This window comes from Acinonyx jubatus, chromosome B1, assembly GCF_027475565.1.
Source record: "Acinonyx jubatus isolate Ajub_Pintada_27869175 chromosome B1, VMU_Ajub_asm_v1.0, whole genome shotgun sequence".
Taxonomy (NCBI): domain Eukaryota; kingdom Metazoa; phylum Chordata; class Mammalia; order Carnivora; family Felidae; genus Acinonyx; species Acinonyx jubatus.
In genome coordinates this window covers 20,540,317-20,561,953 of record NC_069382.1, presented here as the reverse complement: position 1 = coordinate 20,561,953, position 21,637 = coordinate 20,540,317, and the positions used below count along the sequence as shown (strand labels likewise).

General features: G+C 37.0%; 1 protein-coding gene across 2 annotated transcripts in view; it reads left to right on the top strand.

The window, feature by feature from the left end:
• The window catches only part of VPS37A (VPS37A subunit of ESCRT-I), a 45,783-nt gene that overhangs the window by 6,829 nt on the left and 17,317 nt on the right, over positions 1–21,637 (top strand). For both annotated transcript variants that reach the window (XM_027077245.2, XM_053216352.1), the window contains 3 exons: positions 13,424–13,498; positions 15,370–15,484; positions 16,088–16,188. In XM_027077245.2, the coding sequence (XP_026933046.1) occupies positions 13,424–13,498; positions 15,370–15,484; positions 16,088–16,188 (291 nt within the window). The remainder of the gene's footprint in view (positions 1–13,423; positions 13,499–15,369; positions 15,485–16,087; positions 16,189–21,637) is intronic.

Sequence of the window (21,637 nt, the reverse complement as noted above, 5' to 3'; positions counted from 1 at the left end):
TCTGTCTGAACAACAAAATTAAGAAAAGTTTTAAGCTAAGGGTGCATGTGTATTGGTGGAGGAGCCTATCGAAGGAGAGTTCAGTACAGAATTGGCAAAAGTCACCCTAAGTTGACAGAGGCCAAGTTGATTGAAGTTACAAGGACCAGCAAGGGTCAGCATCATTAATTCTCTGGCTCCAAGTTAGTCTGCTGTCCCAGTGCTCAACGCGGAGGTAAAACACTGCAAAAAAGGGGCACCTGGGTGGCTCAGTCAGTTAAGCGGTCAACTCTTGATTGTGGATCAGGTAACGATCTTACAGTTCATGAGATCAAGCCCCAAAGAGCCTGCTTGGGATTCTCTCTTTCTCTCTCTCCCTCCCCTTGTCCCCCCCATTCTCTCTCTCTCCCTCTCTCTCTCTCTCTCTCTCTCTCTAAGTAAATAAATAAGCTTTAAATCCTGCAAAAAAAACAAAAACAAAACAAAAAACGAAGAAGACTGAAGAAAGAATGTGCCTTCAGTCAACTTTTTTTTGTACTTTTAAACCAACACTGGGAGGTTGATTTATTGTCTCTGATCTGGTTAAGCTATTTCCTTGCCTGGTAGAGAATGTTGCATGTTGCATTCGCTTTTCTTTCCTTAAAGTCCTTAACTACTGAGGTTTTTTGCATTCCTTTGCAATCCAAATGCCTTCTAGGAAGTTCTGCAAGAAGTGCTCCTTGGGCAAGTAGACCTAGTTGATGGTGTACAGGTCACGAAAAGAGGTGGGGGCCTAAAATAACTTTTCTTTTGTCTCCAAAGCTATGTCTCATCTTTGTTTTTCCAGGGATTCCTAACTATTTGCCTAGAGTATTAACAGGGCACAGGGTCTTTCTCTTCATTTCTCCAAGGTTCCAGTCTCAAGGAGATCATCTACTTGGTACTTAGCAACCGCAAACATGCATTTAAAGCTTTTGAGAGGATACAGTTCACCAGAGAGATTTTTATAATAACTGTAAACAGGATAATTCCCAGTGTTTGGATTACACTTTGAAGCCATGTTCCCCAAAACCCAAACCAATCAAAGAAAGACCATGTTGGGGGCACCTAGGTGGCTCAGTAGGTTAAGCTTCTGATTTCGGCTCAGGTTGTGACCTCACGATTCGTGGGTTTGAGCCCCACATTGGGCTTTGTGCTGACAGCTCAGAGCCTGGAGCCTGTTAAGGATTCTGTGTCTCCCTCTCTCTCTGCCCCTCCCCAGCTTGCTCACCAGCATGCTTTTTCTCTTTCTCTCTCTCTCTCTCTCAAAAAATAAGTAAACAAAACAAAAACAAATAATAATAAGAAAGAAAGAAAGACCCTGTTGAAGGACTCTCCCTTTTTAGGACAAGTGGTTTGCTCAGTGATTTTATATAATTTTCAGCTTTCCCAGAAGTACTAATCCACATACAGCAGGTGAAGTTGGCCACAGCAGATAACCTCCATACTCAGCTAAAAGATAATCATGGGATATCCTACTGTCAAGAACTTTGGGGGTGGGGGGGGAAGAACTTTGGCTGGAGAATGCAAGGATTTTTACTGGACAGCTATTGCTTTAGCAGTGGATTCTGCAATTTCAGGAATTAGGAAGCTCCTGATCATAATCTCATTTACATTTATCCCTAGCCAGGGTGGTAGGGACCTGCCAAAAGGAGTGAACATTGAATCATGAAAGCCTCCTGGTAGGTCCTTTCTAACTCAACAGTGTAAATTCAGGGGAGTCAACCAATGAAATGTATTATTTTGATTGTGAAAAGTTAGGGGCACAGTTACATTTTCTCCTAGCCTGAAATAAAAGTTTGCTATAAATTTCAGAGGTTTACCCCCATTAGTAGTGACCAGGCAGATACAGATGAGGGTGTTATCTTTGCAGGCAAATGCCAGAATAAAGGAAATGAAAAGGAGAAAGGGTTTCATGGTTTCATGTTTAAAGTATGTAAGTTTTCATATGTTGCCTTGGGCAGAAGCAGTCTCCCTCAGTGTCAGCTACTTTCTTGTTAATTTGATTCTGAGGTCTCCAGCATCTTTTAGTTTTGGAGCATTGGTCAGGAGCATTTAGTAAGGATCCTTCCAACAAGGCTTAAGTGCTACCTTCCTCTGACGTTGTTTTCGGAATACTCAGTCACCATGCTTTTAGGATAGGATCCATTGAATTGGGATCTGGAAAAGATTTTTTAACGTGTTAATGATAGGTTGAGCATAAGACATTAGAGGTTTACAGTAGTCGGTCATACTAACATGAGACAAGGGATCAACAGAATGTTGTATACCATTAGGCATTGGTCTACCAGTGACTATCTCATGTGGAGTGAGTTTGTTTTCCAGATGGGGTACTGTGAATAGCCCATAGGATCAAAGGCAGTACCTTAGGGAAGTCCAGTAGTTTCAAGTTTGGAAATTTTAAATTTAAGCATCTCATTAGTTCTTTTGACCTTGCCTTATTGAAGGTGATAGAGATAGTGAAAATTCCAAGAAGTTTGCAGACTTTTCATGAAAGCTTGTATAATTTGTCAAGTGAAATGGGTATTGTGGAAGGTATAGCCTATCTGGGAAATATATTCTTTTTTCCTTGCCGATGTGGGGGCATTAGCCTTGCAACAGAGAAAGGCTTCAAACCATGTGCAATAACAAGAACATATTGATAACCCACACTAAGAGGCAGTTGAATGACATCAATTTGCAGGTATTCAAAGGGTCCGGAGAGAGGAGGTCTGAGGCCTTTTGGGACAAAAATTGTTTTTCCAGGATTATGGACCTGACAAGTAGAAGTCTCCCTACCAGTGTTGATTCATAATTGCAGTCACCTTAAATGTACTTTAGTGTGTAAAGGAATGTAAAAACCAAAAAATGGGATTTGCCTGAGAGCTGGGAATTACCAAGCAGCCAACTTTGGTTTCCCATAGCCCCATCTATTGACTTATCTTACAGCCATTGTTGACCCATCTTAATTTCTCTGATTCAGGACCAGACTTTTGCCATGTTACAAGGTCATTAGGATGGCAAAAATCTGACCATGTGGGGGCCAGTTTTTATAGAAGCAAAATGAACTTCATGCACACATGCCACAATCTTACAAATACAATATAAAGAAGACATAGTATTCTTACTTGATAATGCTTCCCACGTAACTTAATATATCAAAGAAATCTAATTAGTTTAATCATTTTTTTGGAGTGTTCGAAGAACACTTCTGGAAGAACTCCAAAATTTCTTACATGTCAAAAAAGCCTTCATTTAGAATTTGGTTTTGGGAACTTTGTCAAAATATCAAAAAAGGGTTTTAAAGTTTGCCTAAATAGGATCGCAGATCATTATGAGACTTAATACTCAGAAGGTAAAGAAATGTTCACAATCTGTTATCAAAAGCAGACTGGAAGTCCAAAAAAAAAAAAAAAAACACAAAACCTTTGTTCTTTTAACAGAGAAAATCAAATTCTAATTTTGTATCAGCCTACTATTGCTATCAAAACTTAACTCATTTTAATCTTAGGCCTGACCACTCATAAAGTTCCTTTCCAAAAATTCCTTTTTCACAAGCTTTATAAGTTTTCTGTTTTTCACATTCCGATTTTGTCCTGTTCTTTCTCTTTAAATAACCAACTCTTGGGGCCCCTGGGTGGCTCAGTCGGTTGGGGGTTCAACTTCAGCTCAGGTCATGGTCTCACAGTTCGTGGGTTTGAGCCCCGCATCAGGCTCTTTGCTGACAACTTGGAGCCTGGAACCTGCTTCAGATTCTGTGTCTCCCTCTCTCTGTTCCTCCCCTACTCACACTCTGTCTCTCTCTCTCCCAAAAATAAATAAAGATTAAAAAAAAAAAATTTAAAGAACCAACTCTTTAGGACAAAATTACTTTCTTTTCCCTCAACAAAAGAACGCATCTCCTTTTCTTACACGTTCTCTTAACCATTTTATTTTGTTTACATACAAAGATGTTTCCCTTATTTCTAGTAGCTTTATTAAAGCTACAGTAAATAGCTATTTCTACAGTAAATAGAATTCTTAACCCTTAGAAATCTTAATTTCTAGTCAAAACTAAGAAGGAATTTTGAACTATCATACCAGCATTTTTTAGATGAACAAATTATGAATACATTTCATAATTTCTAGAAGCATGTGCTTTTTTCAGTTTTCCAATGAAGAATTAACAAAACTAAATATCTTTTAGTTTTTCTGTAATAAACCAAAAGTAGGTAAGCCTATGTTCAATAATAGTATTTTATCTTACTGGGAAATAATGTAAATATTCAGTACATTCCATCATTTAATTTAATTTAGCATGACTCCTAAAATATCCAGTTAGAGAGATTTGGAAAATTTTTTTAAGCACATTACCATAAAATATAATTATTTTATATGTAAGCTCTTATGCCACTTACATCTAAATCATTTGCTCCAGCAATCAAGTTTAGATTACCCACAAAACTTTGAGACGTTAGACACAATGAGCCATCATTCTAAGTTATTTTTGCTGACAAATTACAACAGCTGTAATAAACTAGTAATTCAGGTAGAATAAAATGTTTATCTTCATTGTATTCAATGTTGATAACTCTAAAGATATGCCTGTTTTAATTAAACTGATGAATTTAAACTAGCTTTAATTTAGTAGAAGATTATCCTAGAACTTCAAAAACATTTGGGTGTTTCTCTTATATTTCTCAGAATTTAATTAGATAAGCACTTAATTTTCCCTAAACCAATTAAGTAGATCTTTAAGCCAACTAAATTTACAAATTAATTTTAAGAACACCAACTGGAGATAGAAAATACCACACATTTACTACAAGTTCTCTCTATAGAAAGAGACACATAAACACAGACGCAGACCTCATAGCTTATAGCTTTAAATTGTTGCCATGAATATAAGTGCAGAAACAAAATTCACTACGTATAAAAAAAAAAAGCCGCAGCTCAGTCTTTCTTTATTATCTTTTAATTTTAGGGCTGACTTTTAATATAGTATGAAAGTTTGAATTTTTACACTTGAAAGAAGTTTTTTTGAGTATAGTCGACACACAATGTTACATTAATTTCAGGTCTGCAGCATGACGATTTGGCTTCTCTATACCTTATGCTGTGCTCCCCACAAGTGTAGCTACCATCTGTCACCATAAAACACTATTATAATATCATTGACAATATTCCCTGTGCTGTGCCTTTTATTCTCACGACTTAGTCATTCCAAAACTGGAAGCCTTCCACTCCTCTTCATGCATATTCCCCATTCTCCCAGCCTCCCTCCATCTGGCAACCATCATTTCTGAGTATTTAAAGGTTTGATTCTGCTTTTTTTTTTAATCATTTGTTTTTTAGATTCCACATATGAATGAAATCATACGATACTTAACTTTCTCAACCTGACTTACTTCATTTACCATAATAACCTCTTGATTCATCCATGTTGTCTCAGATGGCAAGGTCTCGTTTTTTTTTTTTTTTTTTTTTTATGGCTGACTGATAGTCCCTTGTATACATATACCATAACTTCCTTATCCATTCTTCTGTCAGTGGACACTAAGATTGCTTCCATATTTTGGCTACTATAAATAATGCTTCAGTAAACAGGGGTGCATGTCTTTTCAAATTAGTGTTTGTTTTCTTTGGATGAGTACCCAGTAGTGGAGTTATTGGATCAAATGGTATTCCTGTTTTTACTTTTTGGGGGGAACCTCCATACCCACCGTGTCTGTACCAGTTTACGTTCCCATCAACAGCGCATGAAGGTTCCTTTTTCACCACATCCTTACCAGTACTTGTTATTTCTTGTCTTTGATTTTAGCTGTTCCAACAGGTATAAAGTGATAACATATATTTAAAACAAGTGTAGCTGTTTTTAATTCCTCAAAGAGTTAAGTTGCCACCGAAATGATATCAAAGGATACTCATACTCATCCCCTTATGTTTGAGTGTTTTTTCCTGCTCTGGGTGCATTTAGCTTAGAGAAGTCCTAAAAAAAAAAAAAAATTCTTCTCAGGTTCTGAATACCAGCTTCTAATTTGGACAGATTTCTGATCATAGAGTTAGGACATCCTTTCAAGTATCTTGTCAAGTCTCAGCCAAGACATACAGTTAACATTTGTGGCAGTTTTAAACAACCTCATTGATCCTAGCCGCATCCTCAAAAAGGGCACAAAAGATACTGTCTTTATAAGATCTAGAACCTGCATGTCCCAGACAGGCTGAAAGCCAAGCCAAATTCTTAGGATGTAAAACGAGACCATCAAGAAGGCAGTAGCTATCCCTGGGAGAACAAGGATCAATAACCAATTGTTCTGGATTTGGAAAGGAAAGGGATTTTTTTTTTTTTTCCCTGTCTACTGGGTTCAGGACATAATTTATTTACAAAACTTTTTGAGAATCCTCTATGGGTTTAAGAAATTATTTAACTATGACCCTTAGTTAACTGTAGGGGTTGCCTGCATCCTGGGATGGTCTTTATCTTAAAAGGTAACTAATAGTCTCTTCAGAATGGAAAGGGAATTCAGATAGAGGATTCCTAGAAAGAGTACTCAAATAAAGGAGAGAGGAGGGCCATAGGAAGTAATGTCAGTCTTATATGTTAGTCTTTTGTTTTAGGTGCCTTTCTTTTTCATTGTCCTTTTACAGTGAATCAATGAAACTTTTGGAATTTTGAAACCTTTTGAAGGCTTCTGCCTACCAATTAAAATAAGTATCCCATTCTATTTGAGAATACTTTCAAGTGTTCTTCAAGAACACTTTTTTAAAAATTTTTTTTAAGTTTATTTATTTATTTATTTGAGAAGAGAGAGACAGAGCATGAACGGGGGAGGGGAGAGAAAGAGGGAGACACAAAATCTGAAACAGGCTCCAGGCTCTGAGCTGTCAGCACAGAGCCCAACGGGGGGCTCGAACTCACGGACCGCAAAATTATGACCTGAGCTGAAGTCAGACGCTTAACTGACTGAGCCACCCAGGCGCCCCAAGAACACTTCTTAAATTATTTCTCTAATTGGAGTATTTACCTTAATGGCCATTGTAATTCTAGGTTGGTTTTAGTAAGATCTTGCTATTTGACTAAATATTTGCAACTTCTGGGACTACAGATTTTAGACCTACAGTAAGCAGGTGTATGCCAGAATGTGGCCTGGTCAACTCTACATATAAAAGATCCCACTTTTTAGCTAAGCCTCTGGATTTCTCGAAGTCAAACTAATACCTAAGAGAGACATGACGTGGAGTTGGGAATTGTGCGGTGTTTTACCTCATTGCATAGAAATTGCCTTCAGGTTGGTGGGTGACCTAGTGTCAGTTCTAACCCATTAATGTGACCAACTTATTCTATCACAGAAGTCTTCTTGAGGTAGTGAGTGCTCTAATAGCCTTTGAATTTAAATGCTTGACCCATGGCCACCAATGTTTGCAGCCTTATTTCTGGCTTCTGAGACTTTCTTATCAGCCATTATTTAAAACAACACCAGAGGCCTCACACTGGACCTAGTCCAGCTCACATCAGGCCCAGCCTGGCTCTTAAGTCAGATCCAGCCAGTGGTCACCAACCCCAGCCAGTGGCCACCACCAGTTGCCACCGTAGGCTAACCAGCAGACGCTAGTAAATGGAGACTGTGGGTTAGAATTGGGGAAAGTACCAAACCCAGCAAACGCCAGTCAGTGGGGACTGTAGACTGGAACTGGGAAAGGGATTTCAATATGAAATTGTAGACTGAACCAAGCAAAGGATTGCAGTTCTGTTAGAGCCTCTTGTCTGTGCAGACTGACTCATTAACTCTATACTGGAAACCAATTAGATCCAAGTTCAAATGCAAAGAAGGTGGAGCTCAAAGAGAGAGGAGCTCACCAAAGGTCCTTGAAGTGCCACGCCTGTGTTTCTTTTTATTTCCAATTGTCCTTGGAAATTCCCTTCTTCGGATCCTGTTGGCTGCCACCCAATCTGTTAAAAGACAAAACCAAGTAAATTTTGAAGATGCAGTTGGCTTCGTTAGATGATACATGAATTGGGCAGTATCCCATCCAGCAAATAAGGGGAGCTCCCAGTAGTTGTACAAGATGGAAAGTTTTTATAGGAAGGGTGGTGGAGCAAAGAAGTTATTAGCAAAATAAAAGAAAAGGATTGTACCAGGTAAGGTCACCTTTCTTTGGGGTTAAGAGTAGGGGGTCTAATTAGGTGGATTACCTCATCTTGGAAGTGATAGAGGGGGCCCATGTGACAGATAATCTCATTTAGTGCTGTTCAGAAAATTCCTGACTGGTTAAGACAAATTTCTGAGGAGGTTGAGGCTACAGTCAGGTTAGGTATTAAGACCTAGTGTGGTGACTTAGCCTAAGTGTCTGTATTTTGGGCCTCTCTTTTTCTTTTTAATGAGACCGCGGGGGTGTGAGATTTTCAATGGCAAAGGATGTGAATACTTAGAGCCCCCGTGTTGTTTCACACCTGAAGTTTTTCCCGTGGTGTTTCTTCTGTGTAGAGTGTCCACTTTGTTTCTCTGGTTCTCTTTCCTAGGTGTTAACTCTTACTTGACTTTTAATTGTAGTTCAGATATTATTTCCCTGAAGACCCTACCACCCCTACCCTTGTTTAGGTTAGGTGCTTTCTTCTGTGCTCCTCTAGCTCTTTGCACCTCTGTTTCATTATCCTGTGTTCCACAGAACACTGTTCAAAGAGTACTGTGAAATACATGCTCCATGTCAAACAGACTGAGAAAACAAAATCGAGTGCTTTAGAATTTCCCAAAGCCTTTAAAATGTAAAAACGTGTCAGTATTCTCTGAGAAGGTAGTATGAATATGAAACATTTTCCAAACAGAGCGCTGAACCATTTATTTGAGCTATTTATTTTAAATTTTCAGTTTCTTAATTTTTCATTTTCATGTCAACTGTGTTGTGTGTATGTGAATGCAAGTGTTGTTTTCTTTTGTTACTTTAAGAATATTAATTACAGAAATTTAGAGTCTTCTGTTTGCTCAGTTAACTCTGTTTCCTTAAGTTTTTGTATTTGGGGCTTGTTGAGTTTGGTGCCTGCCTTGCATGGTTTTGTTTTGTTCAGACCTCTTTTGAAGTGTTCATTTCTGTATTGGAGATTTCTTGTTGACTTGTTGGTAGATATTGAACTCTGTTTATGATAGCCTGCCTCTGATGATGAATAAAAAAAGAATGATTTGCTCCAAGATGGGACAAGCTGATATTTGTCTTTGGGCGTTGGAGGCTGCCTGGAAGTCAGCACCTTCCTAAGGCACTGCTGCCTCGCCGTGTTGTTCTAGATACAGAGATGACTGACTGTTGGTTGGAACAAGCAGGGAAAAGAGAGTGATCTGTCCTACCTTCTGTTCCACACATCTTCCCATTCATTACCCTGGGAAATGTTTCTGCCCTGCCCTCCACACTCTGGGTTTGCATTGACTTTCTTCAAGGGTTTGCAGGACCTTCAGACTACTCCTGCTTTGCATTGGTCTTATTTTGGGGGTTTGTCATTAGTTCCTGTATATACTAACTTTTTCTTGCCTTTTTCCTTATTATCACCCTTTTCCTTAAATCTAATCCCATCTTTTTATCTTTTAGGGATTCCTCAGAATTTCTTCTCTGCTTACTCTCTGCAAAGCACTGTTACAGCTTTGGTTTTTTTTTAAAGTCTTTTGTGATATTTTCTAGAAATTTAGGTGGGAAAGGGAAGTTGTCTAATCTCTACCATCTTTTAAGCATCTGCATCCTTTATTTGCAAGGTTCACTTGTAAACATTTCTTGATTTGCTCAACACTGGGACATGCATGCTTGAACTGGTCTTTTTTAGTCCCTTGATTTTTTCTTCAGCTGTGCGCCCCTTCAAAGACCACACATATTTTTGTATTTGTTTCTTTGCAAGATGGTGGCTATATGGTAGCTGTTCGATTGAACTAAGTCTTACGAAGTCCAACTGTACACAAAATATAAAGTCCAAAATATAGTCAGAGATAAATGATTGTTTTGTAAAGGAATCTTTTTACCATAACTGGTGCCTATATTGCATTTCAAGGTCTATTTGTTTATAGTTTTACAGACTATCAAAGAAATGAGGATGCCACTTGATCATACATTCTAGCAGAGTTCTTTGTTGTTTCAGTTTGAAAACCATAGTAATTCACTTGTCTGAGAGAACCTAGAACATAAAAATATTAATGGAAGATAATTCAAATTTGCTCTTGTAGTGTGATTACAGTATTACTTTAAAATATGTGTGTGTGTTTATATCCAGAATGCTATTACCTGTTAGCTGAAAGATAAGGCTGCAAAGAATGTTTATCAAAGTGTGATTTATAATAGTAAAACCTAGAAACAATCTCAATAATTGATAAAAAGTAGATTAAACATGATAGTAAAACATTATACAGCCATTTAAAAAAAGACAGTGTAAAATAGCATTTACTGATTCAGGAAGAGCAAGTTACAAATTGTGTAGACAGTACAGTTGCATTTTACGTAAGGCTCTGAATATAGAAAGATTAGGTTATATACCAATGTGTTAGTGGATTGATTTTTATGTTCTCCTTGCTTGTTCTTTTTGTTTTTCCCCAATGAAAATGAATCATTTTTAAAATAAGTTTTTTAGAAGTTATTTAAAATAGCAAAAACTTCAAAAATCACATTTGTGAATATTCAGGGAATGATTCTTCTTTTACTTAAGTAAACAGATATTTGCCATATTGTCTAATGTAGCTAGTGCAGGGGAGGAAAATGGTGTCCTCAACTCTCTCAGGATATCTGGCTGGGTCTGAAAATTAAACTGACAGATTAACAGGAGAAAAGTATATAAGCTTATTTAATAGAAGTTTTACATGAGATGGAAAACTTAAAAAGGAAGTGAAGACCCAAAGAAATAGTTAGACCTGAGTATTTTATACTAGGTTGGATTAAGAGTGCACAGTAATGGAGGAATATGATGGGTTAAAGAATATGAGGTAATTGTAGTAAACAAGGTGGGGGCCAGCTTCGCAAGACTTCTTTGTTACTATTCTTCTTGGTGTCCCTTTGTCTTTGGAGGTAAGGATGTTCCTTTCCTGTTGATATAAGAAGGGCATATGTCATATGAGGGTTTTATGGTGGGGCAGGGAGGAGGTTAGAGTAACATTCCTGCTTCTCATATTTTCTCAAACTCCTTTGGCTGAAAATAATCAAGATGCTGAAGTAGTATGTCCTGAACTCCAACAATTACCATGACTAACTTGTGTTGGAATTTGTTTACTCATAGTTCAGCTTTCACTAATATTACGAGTATTGCTTTCAGTTATCTATTATACCTCATTTGTGTAGGAAATTTGCCAAAACTTAATAATAATGTCAACACTTTAATCATCAGGACAATGAATTGAACACTTCTAAGCCAATGAATTAAGTGAAAATTATTTTAATCAAATTAATTTACTTTCTATAAAAATACACTGAAAAACTGACTTAAAACTTCGGTACTATAAATGTAGACAGGCTGCAACTGTGATGCATGTTCAAAATGCATAGTTAATAATAGTTAACATGTATTGAACAATTACGGTATTTTGTGGAGGGCTTTACGTGTATTCTCTCGTTTAATCTAACAAATGTTTTCGGTAGATAGGTGCTTTAAACATCCCTGTTTTCCTTTTGAGAGATAAGTAGTTTGCATATAGTTACACAAGTAAATGGTTTAGAGGGAGAATTTGAACCCAGGAAGCCTCACTTTGGAGGTCATGCTTTTAACCATGAAGATGCTCTACTTAGCTTAAAACTGATGGATGCTTTTGTGACCAGCATTCCCTTGAAGCAGTTACACCTTCGGGTCTTAAAATAATATAAAGGAATAGAAAACTGAAGCCATTTAATTGATTATACGGTGTTCCTACAACTGAGGAGGTTGTCAGTATCCTAGTGTCCAAACGTGAACCCCAAAGAAAAATCTGTCTAACACTGTTTAAGTCCTAATACTGAATATCTTTTTGAGTCTCTTCTCAGCTGTTTCTTCTTCTCAATTCTAACCCCATTCCATAGGATGTCAGAGTACAGAGCTTTAGTTGAAGCAATCAAAAGAACAAAAAGTAAATTATTACATAAATGCTAGATCTTTTAGCAGCATTAATGCGTGGAAAAGTTTCATGCCTTTTTGAATATTAAGATTCTTCCTAACTTTAACTCATTAGTACTACTTAACATTTTTCCCTTTGGAAATACTATGAATGTTCATTAGGACTTGAAGTGAGCTTCCAAAAGATTTGGTTGCTAGATTGTAGTTGTAATAATGTGTCCCTACAATTAATAATAAATTAATTCTAAGTATAGAGCATTAAAGTGTAAGGAAATTATATTAGTTGGCAGTTCTATTCAGCTGCTACCAGCAGAAACTCCCAAAATACTGACTTACACAAGATAAAACTTTTTCCTCTCACAAAAAAGCAATTCAGTTGACAATACCGTAGTCATTAAAGACTCAAGCTACTTCCTTCTTTCTGCTCAGCTCTCCCTAGTGTATGACTTCCATTCTCACGGTCACTCATGGTCCAATATGGCTGTTGGAAGTGCAGCTATCAGGTCCAGGCAGGAGGGGCAAATAGACTCTTACTCATTTTTTTTGTCCCCTCTTTTAGATGCTTTCCTAGTAGTTTGACCCTGCGACCTCCCTATATCTATCTTGGGGGTTAAGTCTGTACCAACAACTAGCTGCCAAAAAAGGCTAGAATGTTGCTACTCAAAATAAAATTAGACTTCTCTTATTTAGGAAGAACGGGAGGAAAATGGCCAGCAGTCTGTCATAAGACTGTAGGAGACATCTTATCTAGACTTAAGTTTAAGATATTAAGACCCAGACTTCCCTAGCTGTCTATATAGCTGAATAGTGGCAGAGTTACGATCAGAACCCAGATGTCTTGTTGACCTCTGTTAACCAGAGGATAACAGTTGCTTCTAGTAATGATGAATTAGATAAAATTATAGTAAATCGATCTGTATTAATAGGAGTTTTTCTTTGCTATTTTACCTCAACATCTGTCTGCACTGTATCCACACACACTTGGATATCTCAGAATATTTTGCCTGCTTATTTGATAAATCTTTCTATGATAATTGTTCCCTTAAGATGCGAGTTATTGGGGCGCCTGGGTGGCTCAGTCGGTTGAGCGTCCGACTTCGGCTCAGGTCATGATCTCGCGGTCCGTGAGTTCAGGCCCCGCGTCAGGCTCTGTGCTGACTGCTCAGAGCCTGGAGCCTGTTTTGGATTCTGTGTCTCCCTCTCTCTGACCCTCCCCTGTTCATGCTCTGTCTCTCTCTGTCTCAAAAATAAATAAACATTTAAAAAAAATTAAAAAAAAAAAAGATGTGAGTTATATTGGCTGTCTAGATTCTGTGATTAAAATTAATAGTTTTAGTAGGCTCTAAAAACATATAAAATTCTTTTTAACATTAATGGTTTTGTAACTTCAGGTAAACTTTTTTCTCAAATTTTCTCTTACAGTATAGCTGAAATACAGAAAGATGTGGAATACAGGTTGCCATTCACCGTAAACAACCTGACAATTAACATTAATATGTGAGTAGAATTGTCTCCTATATTTTTATGTAATAGTATGTTTAAAAGTCTTTTCATTATTTTGTTTCTTAGTTATTAGACGTAAATTGCTTAAAGTAAACTTGCTTAAACCTTTCCCTTTCTAGTAACTGTAACTTCTAAAAAAGTTAATGCAATTTCGTGAAACAAAAAATTTTTTAAGACATCATTATAATGATATTGCTGTAAGAAAAAACTATACAAGAAGAAAGAAATGCAATAAAAAGATGTAATGATCTTTAGTACTATAATTGTTTTTATTGATTTGCACTAAAGTTTTAGCTGGAGGTAGGCTGAAAGAAAGAATGATAAGGACAATCAAAGGGATTGTGTATCGGAAACCATTAGAGATCTATTCAGCTTTATATCAAAAACAAGTTAAAATAGTCTAGTTTTCAGCAACAGATACACTACATCAGCCAGAAAGTTCAAGGCTCAATTTGATCTGCTGATTAAAGAAAAAAAATCAAGTTAAAAATTTTCTTCGTGAGAGAAAAGATTGGACAGGATGATTGCTGAATTCCCCATTTAACCATAAGTGCAGTTATTAGTCTTCAGCATGAAAGTATTAAGTTACTACTTTCTCAGATTGTAGTAGGGGGCTGGGTGCTGGAGCAGGTGTTTGTGGGTAAGAAGCACTTAACTGGAAGACAGGAAGCATGGCTTATTCATCTTCATATTCTCACCGTCTAGCACAATGCCAGCACAGAAAAGGCCTTGTTAAATCCTAGTTGAATAAGTGAATGAAAGTGTGAACGTATAACAGTCCCAAGCATGATGCTGGGTTATCTTGATATAGAGGAGCTTTTTGAATCCTCACAACAGTCCTGCAAATTGGGCAAATTACAGACACATAGGTAGTGAACAGCATAATCAGGATTACAAACCCAGATTGGTTGTGCTTCAAAGACCATTCATTGCCTTTTTTACCAAACTACTTTAACATCTTTATATAAATGAAGTAGTTTTGTCCCCCATATGCTTAAGTAGGAAAAGCCAAAAAGGACCCAGTTTTCTTTTTGACAGTACTATAAAATAAGTAGTTATCTGAGCCAGCAGGCGAACAGAGAGACCGTTTAAAGGGACATATTCTTCGAGAGGTTTGGAAATCAGTATCCATACCCAGTAAAATCCCATTTTTTAAGACTTCTATTTCTGATTTTAAATTTGTGGTAGTTCAGGAAGGTTGAGATTTTCACCTTTTTTTTTTTTTTTGTATTGAGACTTTACTGTTCTTTACTTGAAACCATGTGATTGACCTCAGACTTGGGAGAGATGTGTTAATGGGGACAATTAGAAGAGAGCTTTATAGAACCAAGGCATGAAGACAGCTACAGTGTTTTAATTGTAGTACTTTGGCTTTTATCTATTCACTCTTTAAAAATTCAGTAGATGGTGAAATAATTCTTGGCAGTATTTCAAAAGTAGGAAAACCACGAGGAAATTATATGGACAGAAACTGTGGTCCAGCTGATAGCCAGACTGGGTTACTGTGGTTCACCTTGTACAAATAACCTGATCTGACGTTTATCTGAGATTTTACGTAGCTTGGTTTATTGTGTTTGAAAGCAATTAATTGACTTGGTGTAAAGAATATTCTATAACTCAGGGTATCCATATTCCACATTAAGAAGGTTTTACTATATTGAATTACTTTATGATATTGTTGCCAAAGTAGATCCTTTTGTATATTTTCAATCAACAACCATAAGAGAGCACTTACTACTGTGAATAATTAATTCAAATTAAAGTATGAAAATTTAATTTGCTTTTAACTTAAGTTTGTTTTAGCATTAATGACTATATAACATAACCCTTGTCTTTTTGTTTTTCATCTGTTCTACATTGAACAGATTGCTCCCTCCACAGTTTCCTCAGGAAAAACCAGTGATCAGTGTTTATCCACCAATACGACATCACTTAATGGATAAACAAGGAGTCTATGTTACCTCTCCATTAGTAAACAACGTATGTATATAGTATAATTTATTTCAGAGTAGTATAACAGGTGTATTACTTTTCTGCTGTATATTCAGAAATCTAAAATGCATTTAAAATCTCATTTGGAATCAGTACAATTCCGAGAAAAAAAAGTCACTATATCTAATAGATAATATTGATTTGAAAGTTATTTGTTTTTCTGTGATGAGGACCTGTTGATCTTAGAACTTTGGTTCATAGTAGATCTTCCATAGTTGTCAGGAGGGGATAAAATTCAAATATGCCTCCAAGTTCTTAGGATACATAAATAATTGATTAATGTGAGGAACTGTAACTTATATGTACTCTCAGTATTTATCATTGAACCTTAAAATTATTTTAAAAAGTGTGGAAATATTTTAGCTCCATTATTGGTTAAATAGATTTTTAACCTGATTTATGGTATCGAGTGTATAGGAAAATATTAAAAGTTGTAGATTGCTCATATGGTCATTTGACACAATATCCTTTGTTTTTCATTTACTTCCTGACTTGCAGAAGGGGATTTAAGATTAAGTTTTAGGATGACATTATCCTAATAAGACTTATTCTGAAAGTGATTTTAATCTTCCTGTATACTGTTACTTTCAGTTTACAATGCATTCAGATCTTGGAAAAATTATTCAGAGTCTATTGGATGAGTTTTGGAAGAATCCTCCAGTTTTAGCTCCTTCTTCAACAGCATTTTCATAGTAAGTATATTTGTAACGAAAAACCTATATGTATATATTTATTTTTACTTATTTTTATCAAAGTGCACATAATACAGTTTAAAATTTCAAATGATGTTAAAAGGCAGTTCTCTTTTTTTCCACATTCCCACCTTCACACAGACAAATTTATACTTTTCAGAGGCAGCTGCGTTTTCTTCTTTCAGCTGCTTCTCCAATATTTACCTTCATCTTTCTGAATAATGTAAATGTAATATAAACATACATCTCTTAATTCTCTCATTTTAGGTGTATCAGCCTTCTGTTGTGATTGATGAGACTTTATCTTTCACAAACGTTCCTTTCCTTCCAGCCTCTCCGTGATTGAGGTCATGATTTTTACTTAAATTTCATGTTTGATATTTTCATTAATTTGATTCAGGAAATATTCCCTGTTTCTAAGTCATGTACTTGGTCATGATTATATTTCTTTTATGATGCAACTTTTTGCTTTTTTTTTGGAGATGATAATTCTGTGTTTCCATTGGTTATTTTATCTTTTTAATTTTCCACATCTTTCAGCAGCTTTGAAAAATACCTTTCAAGTCGTTTTTACACATCATCAAACCTTGACAACATGTATTTTCCTTGTGGATCTGCAGTTTGATTAGAGACTACTAGAGACAGCTCATCTTTGTTTCATCTTCTGCATTAACTGTTGTGGTTGCAAATCCAGGGATTGAAATACTCTGAAGGCTCACTTAATTTTCACATCTGGCAGTTAAAGTCAGTCACAAAGTCCCATCCAGGTTCAAAGGGGTGGGGACTAGACTCCCATCTCTTGATAGAGTGGCAAAGGTCAAGAAATCTATCTGTAGATGTTTTGAAAATACAAAATGCCACAGTTATTCTGGCAACAAGAATTTACTTCTCTCCTATATGCAAAAATGTATGCAGTCCCTTACAACCAGTGGGACATAAAGCCTGGTATTGTAAAATTCTGTGCTCTGCTCCGGGAGAACCCAGAGGTCCTTAGGAACCTGAGTTCCGGCCTTTAAAGAGGCAACACTCCAAACATCCTGAACAGAAACAGCACAGATTCAGCAATTTGAAAAATGCCTGGGGCACACAGAAGGTAGAGTGATTTACTCATCACAGAGTTTGTCCAGAGAAACAGGGATCTCGGGACCCCCCACCCCCACCCCACTTAGGAAAAAAAGGAGCTAGCGCATGTCTTTTCTCTGCCCGTCCCCTCAGCTTAAACACAGCTGTGGGAACCAGTGTGGCACCAACACTTGCTATGTAACTTCCTAATGCCAGGGCCTGCCGCCCCATGCTTCATTGGATGTGCCCTCACCAGTCACACTTGCTTCAGTCCCCAGCACTGTGAGGTCCCTCCCCCAGAAGACCTGCACAGCCCTTGCCAGCACCCCAATACACAAAAGCCTAAGGCATTTGCTGCAAAAGCCTAAAGCAAAACATGTTAAAAGTGCCTGCCCTGCCCAAGCACTCTATGCAGGTCCACTTAGGCCATCTCAGTCCCCACAGCAGAGGCTCCAGGTCTTATTTAGCAAGCAGACCAGTGCACTTCACTCCCCTGGGACCAAACACTACCCACAGCAGACCAAGAAAGCCGCTGCAGAAAACTGGACTGAAGGGAAAAGTGGCAGGAACACAACAGGGCACACACAACACACAGAGGCACAGCCCCCCCCCCCCCCCCCCGCCCGAGTGCCAGGTCCTGAGGAACAGGAGGCACTGCACTGCAAGACACTGCAGGATCTCGTGGATGTAGCTGGCCTTCCTAGCACATGGAGAGTTAGACAAAATGAGGAGACAGAGAAATATGTCCCAAATGAAAGAACAAGACCAGACCACAGCAGGAAACCTAAGTAAAACGGGTATGAGTAGTAGGCATGTTAGATAATTTGAAGTATTGATCGTGAAGATACTTGCTGGCCTTGAGAAGAGTGGAGGACATCAGACCCTTAACAAAGAGATAAAAAAGAACCACTGAGAGATGAACACAATAAGTGCAATTAAAAATGGACTTGTTGGAATATATAACGCGATAGATGAAGCAGAAGAACAAATTAATGATCTGGATGAGAGAGTAATGGAAAGTAACCAAGCTGAACAAATGAAAGAAAAAAAATTGATGCAAATTGGGACTACTCTTAGGGAACTCAATGACTGTCAAGTATAAGAATATTCACGTTGTAGAGATTCCAGAAGAAGAAGGGGGTGGGGGAGACAAAATGTATTTGAAGAAATAATAGCTTGAAAACTTCCCTAATCTGCAGAAGGAAACAGACTTCCAGACCCAGGAAGCATAGAGATCCCCTCTAAAAATCAACTCAAGGAGATCCATACCAAGTCATAGTAATTAAAATGGCAGAAAGTAGTGAGAAAGAGATAATAATGTTAAAAGCAGCAAAAGAAAAGAAGATAGTTGCATACTAGGGAAAACCCATAAGGGTATCTGGATTTTTCAGCAGAAACCTTGTAGGCCAGAGGGAGTGGCATGGTATATTCAAAGTGCTGAAAGGGAAAAATCTGCAGCCATGAATACTTTATCCAGCAAGTCTATCATTCAGTATAGTAGGAGAAATAGTTTCTCAAACAAACAAGAACGAAAGGAATTCATGACTATTCAAGCAGCCCTACAAAAAATATTAAAAGGAACCCTCTGAGTAGAAAAGAAAGACCACAAATACGAAAAATAAGTATGTTTGTAAAAATCAGTCAAGGGATCACAAAAGGATGTAAAATATGATACCATATACCTAAAACATGTGGGGGAGAGGAGTAAGTGGGTTCAAACGTCAGCAACCATCAACTTAATATAGACTCCTATATCCAGAAGATGTCCTTTAAACCTATGCTTTGTATAACCACAAATTAAGAACAAGTAATAGATGGGGTGCCTGGATGGCTCAGTCTGTTAAGCTTCCAACTGTTGATTTTGGCTCAGGTCATGATCTGTTGGTAGGTGGGATTGAGCCTTGTATTGGGCCTCAAGCTGACAGCATGGAGCATGCTTGGGATTCTCTCTCTCTCTATGCCTCAACCCTATCTCAAAATAAATAAACATTAAAAAGAAAGTAATGAGCAAAGAATAAGGAGAAAGGAATCCAAGCATATCACACACACAAAAAAAAACCCCAGCAAACCAGGAAACAGCAAGACAAGAAAGGATCAGAGAAAAACTATAGACACTACTACAAAACAAGTAACAAAATAGCAATAAATACATATACAATTGACACTTACTTTGAATGTAAATGGACTAACTACCCCAAGAAACACAGGGTGACAGAATGGATAAAAACACAAGACTCATGTATCTGCTGCCTCTAAGAGTCTCATTTCAGCCCTAAAGACACCAACAGGGCGTCTCAGTGGCTCAGTCGGTTAAGCGTCCAACCTCAGCTCAGGTCATGATCTCACAGTCCGTGAGTTTGAGCCCCGCATTGGGCTCTGTGCTTACAGCTCAGAGCCTGGAGCCTGCTTTGGATTCTGTGTCTCCCTCTCTCTGACCCTCCCCCATTCATACTCTGTCTCTCTCTGTCTCAAAAATAAATAAACATGAAAAAAAATAATTTAAAGATACCAACAGATTGAAAGTGAGGGGTTGGAGAAACATTTATCTTGCAAATGGAGGTCAAAAGAAAGCTGGAGTAGCAATACTTATATTGGACAAAATAGACATTAAAACAAAGACTGTAACAAGAGATAAAGAAGGTCCTATATCATAATAAAGGGGACTTCCCAACAAGAGGATATAACAGTTATAAATGTTTATGGACCCAACATGGAAGCACCCAAATCATAACAGTTAACAACAAACAAAAAGGAACTAAATGATACTAGTACAGTAATAGTGGGGGACTTAACACCCCACTAAAATCAATGGACATATCATCCATAGAAAATCAAAGAAACTGTGGCTTTGAATGACACACTATGCCAGATGAATTTAACAGATAGATACATTCCATCCTAAAGCAGGAAAATACATTATTTTCAAGTGCACATGAAACATTCTCTAGACTAGAACACATATTAGACCACAAAACAAGTCTCAACAAATTTGAAAAGATTGAACTGATAACATGCCTCTTTTCAGACCACAATGCTGTGAAACTAGAAGTCAACCACAAAAAAAAGGTCTGGAAAAAGTACAAATACATGGAGGTTAAATAACATGCTACTAAACAATGAATGGGTCAAATAAGAAATCAAAGAAGAAATTAAAAATTACATAGAAACAAATGAAAATGAAAACATAATGATCCAAAGTCTTTGGGATGCAGCAAAAGTGGTTCTAAGAGCGAAGATTATAACAGTACAGATTGCCACAAGAAGGAAGAAAAATCTCAAACAACTTAACATATTTAATGAAGCTAAAAAAAAAAAAATGAATGAAGTAAACCCAAAACCAGAAGAAAGAAGTAAATAATAAAGATTAGCACAGAAGTGAATAATACAGAAACTAAAACAAACAAAAAAACAGTAGAAAAGATCAATGAAACCAGGACCAAGAGCTGGGTCTTTGGAAAAAATCAATAAAATTGATAAACCTCTAGCCAGACTCATCCAAAAAAAGAGAAAGGACCCAAATAAACAAAATAACAAATGAGTGAAATACAAACAATTGTAAGAGAATATTATGAAAAATTATTTGCCAACAAATTGGGACAACCTAGAAGAAATGAATGAATTCCTAGAAACATATAACCTACAAAAACTGAAACAGGAAGAAACAGACAATTTGAACAGATGAATTACTAGAAGGAAATTGAATCAGTAATCAAAAAACTCAACAAACAAAAATCTAGGACCAGTTGACCTCACAGGCAAATTCTACAAAACATTTAAAGAAGAGTTAATACATATTCTTCTCAAACTATTCCACAAAATACATGAGGAAGGAAAGCTTCCAAATTTATTCTCTGAGGCCAGCATTTGGCTGATCAGAAAACCAGAAAAAAGACACCACAAAAAAGTGAACTAACCTCTGAAGAACATAGATGCAAAAATCCTTAATAAAATACTACTAGCTAACCAAATCCAACAATACATTAAAAAATCATTCACCACGATCAAGTGGCATTATTCCTGGGATGCAAGGGTGGTTCAATATTTAAAACTCCACCAATATGGTATATCATATCACTGAGAGGAAGGATAAAAAATGATATCATTTCAGTAGATGTAGAAAAATAATTTGACAAAGCACAGCATCCATACATGATAAAAAAATTCTAAACAAAGTAGATTTAGAGAGAACATACCACGAAATATAAAGGCCATATATGAAAAGCCCACAACTAATAGCATACTCGGTAGTGAAAAACTGAGAGCTTTTCCCTTAAAATGAGGAACAAAACAAGGATGTCCTGTCACTAGTTTTATTTAATAAACATAGTATTGGAAACGCTAGCCACAGCAATCAGACAAGAAAAATAAATGCATTTAAATTGGTAAG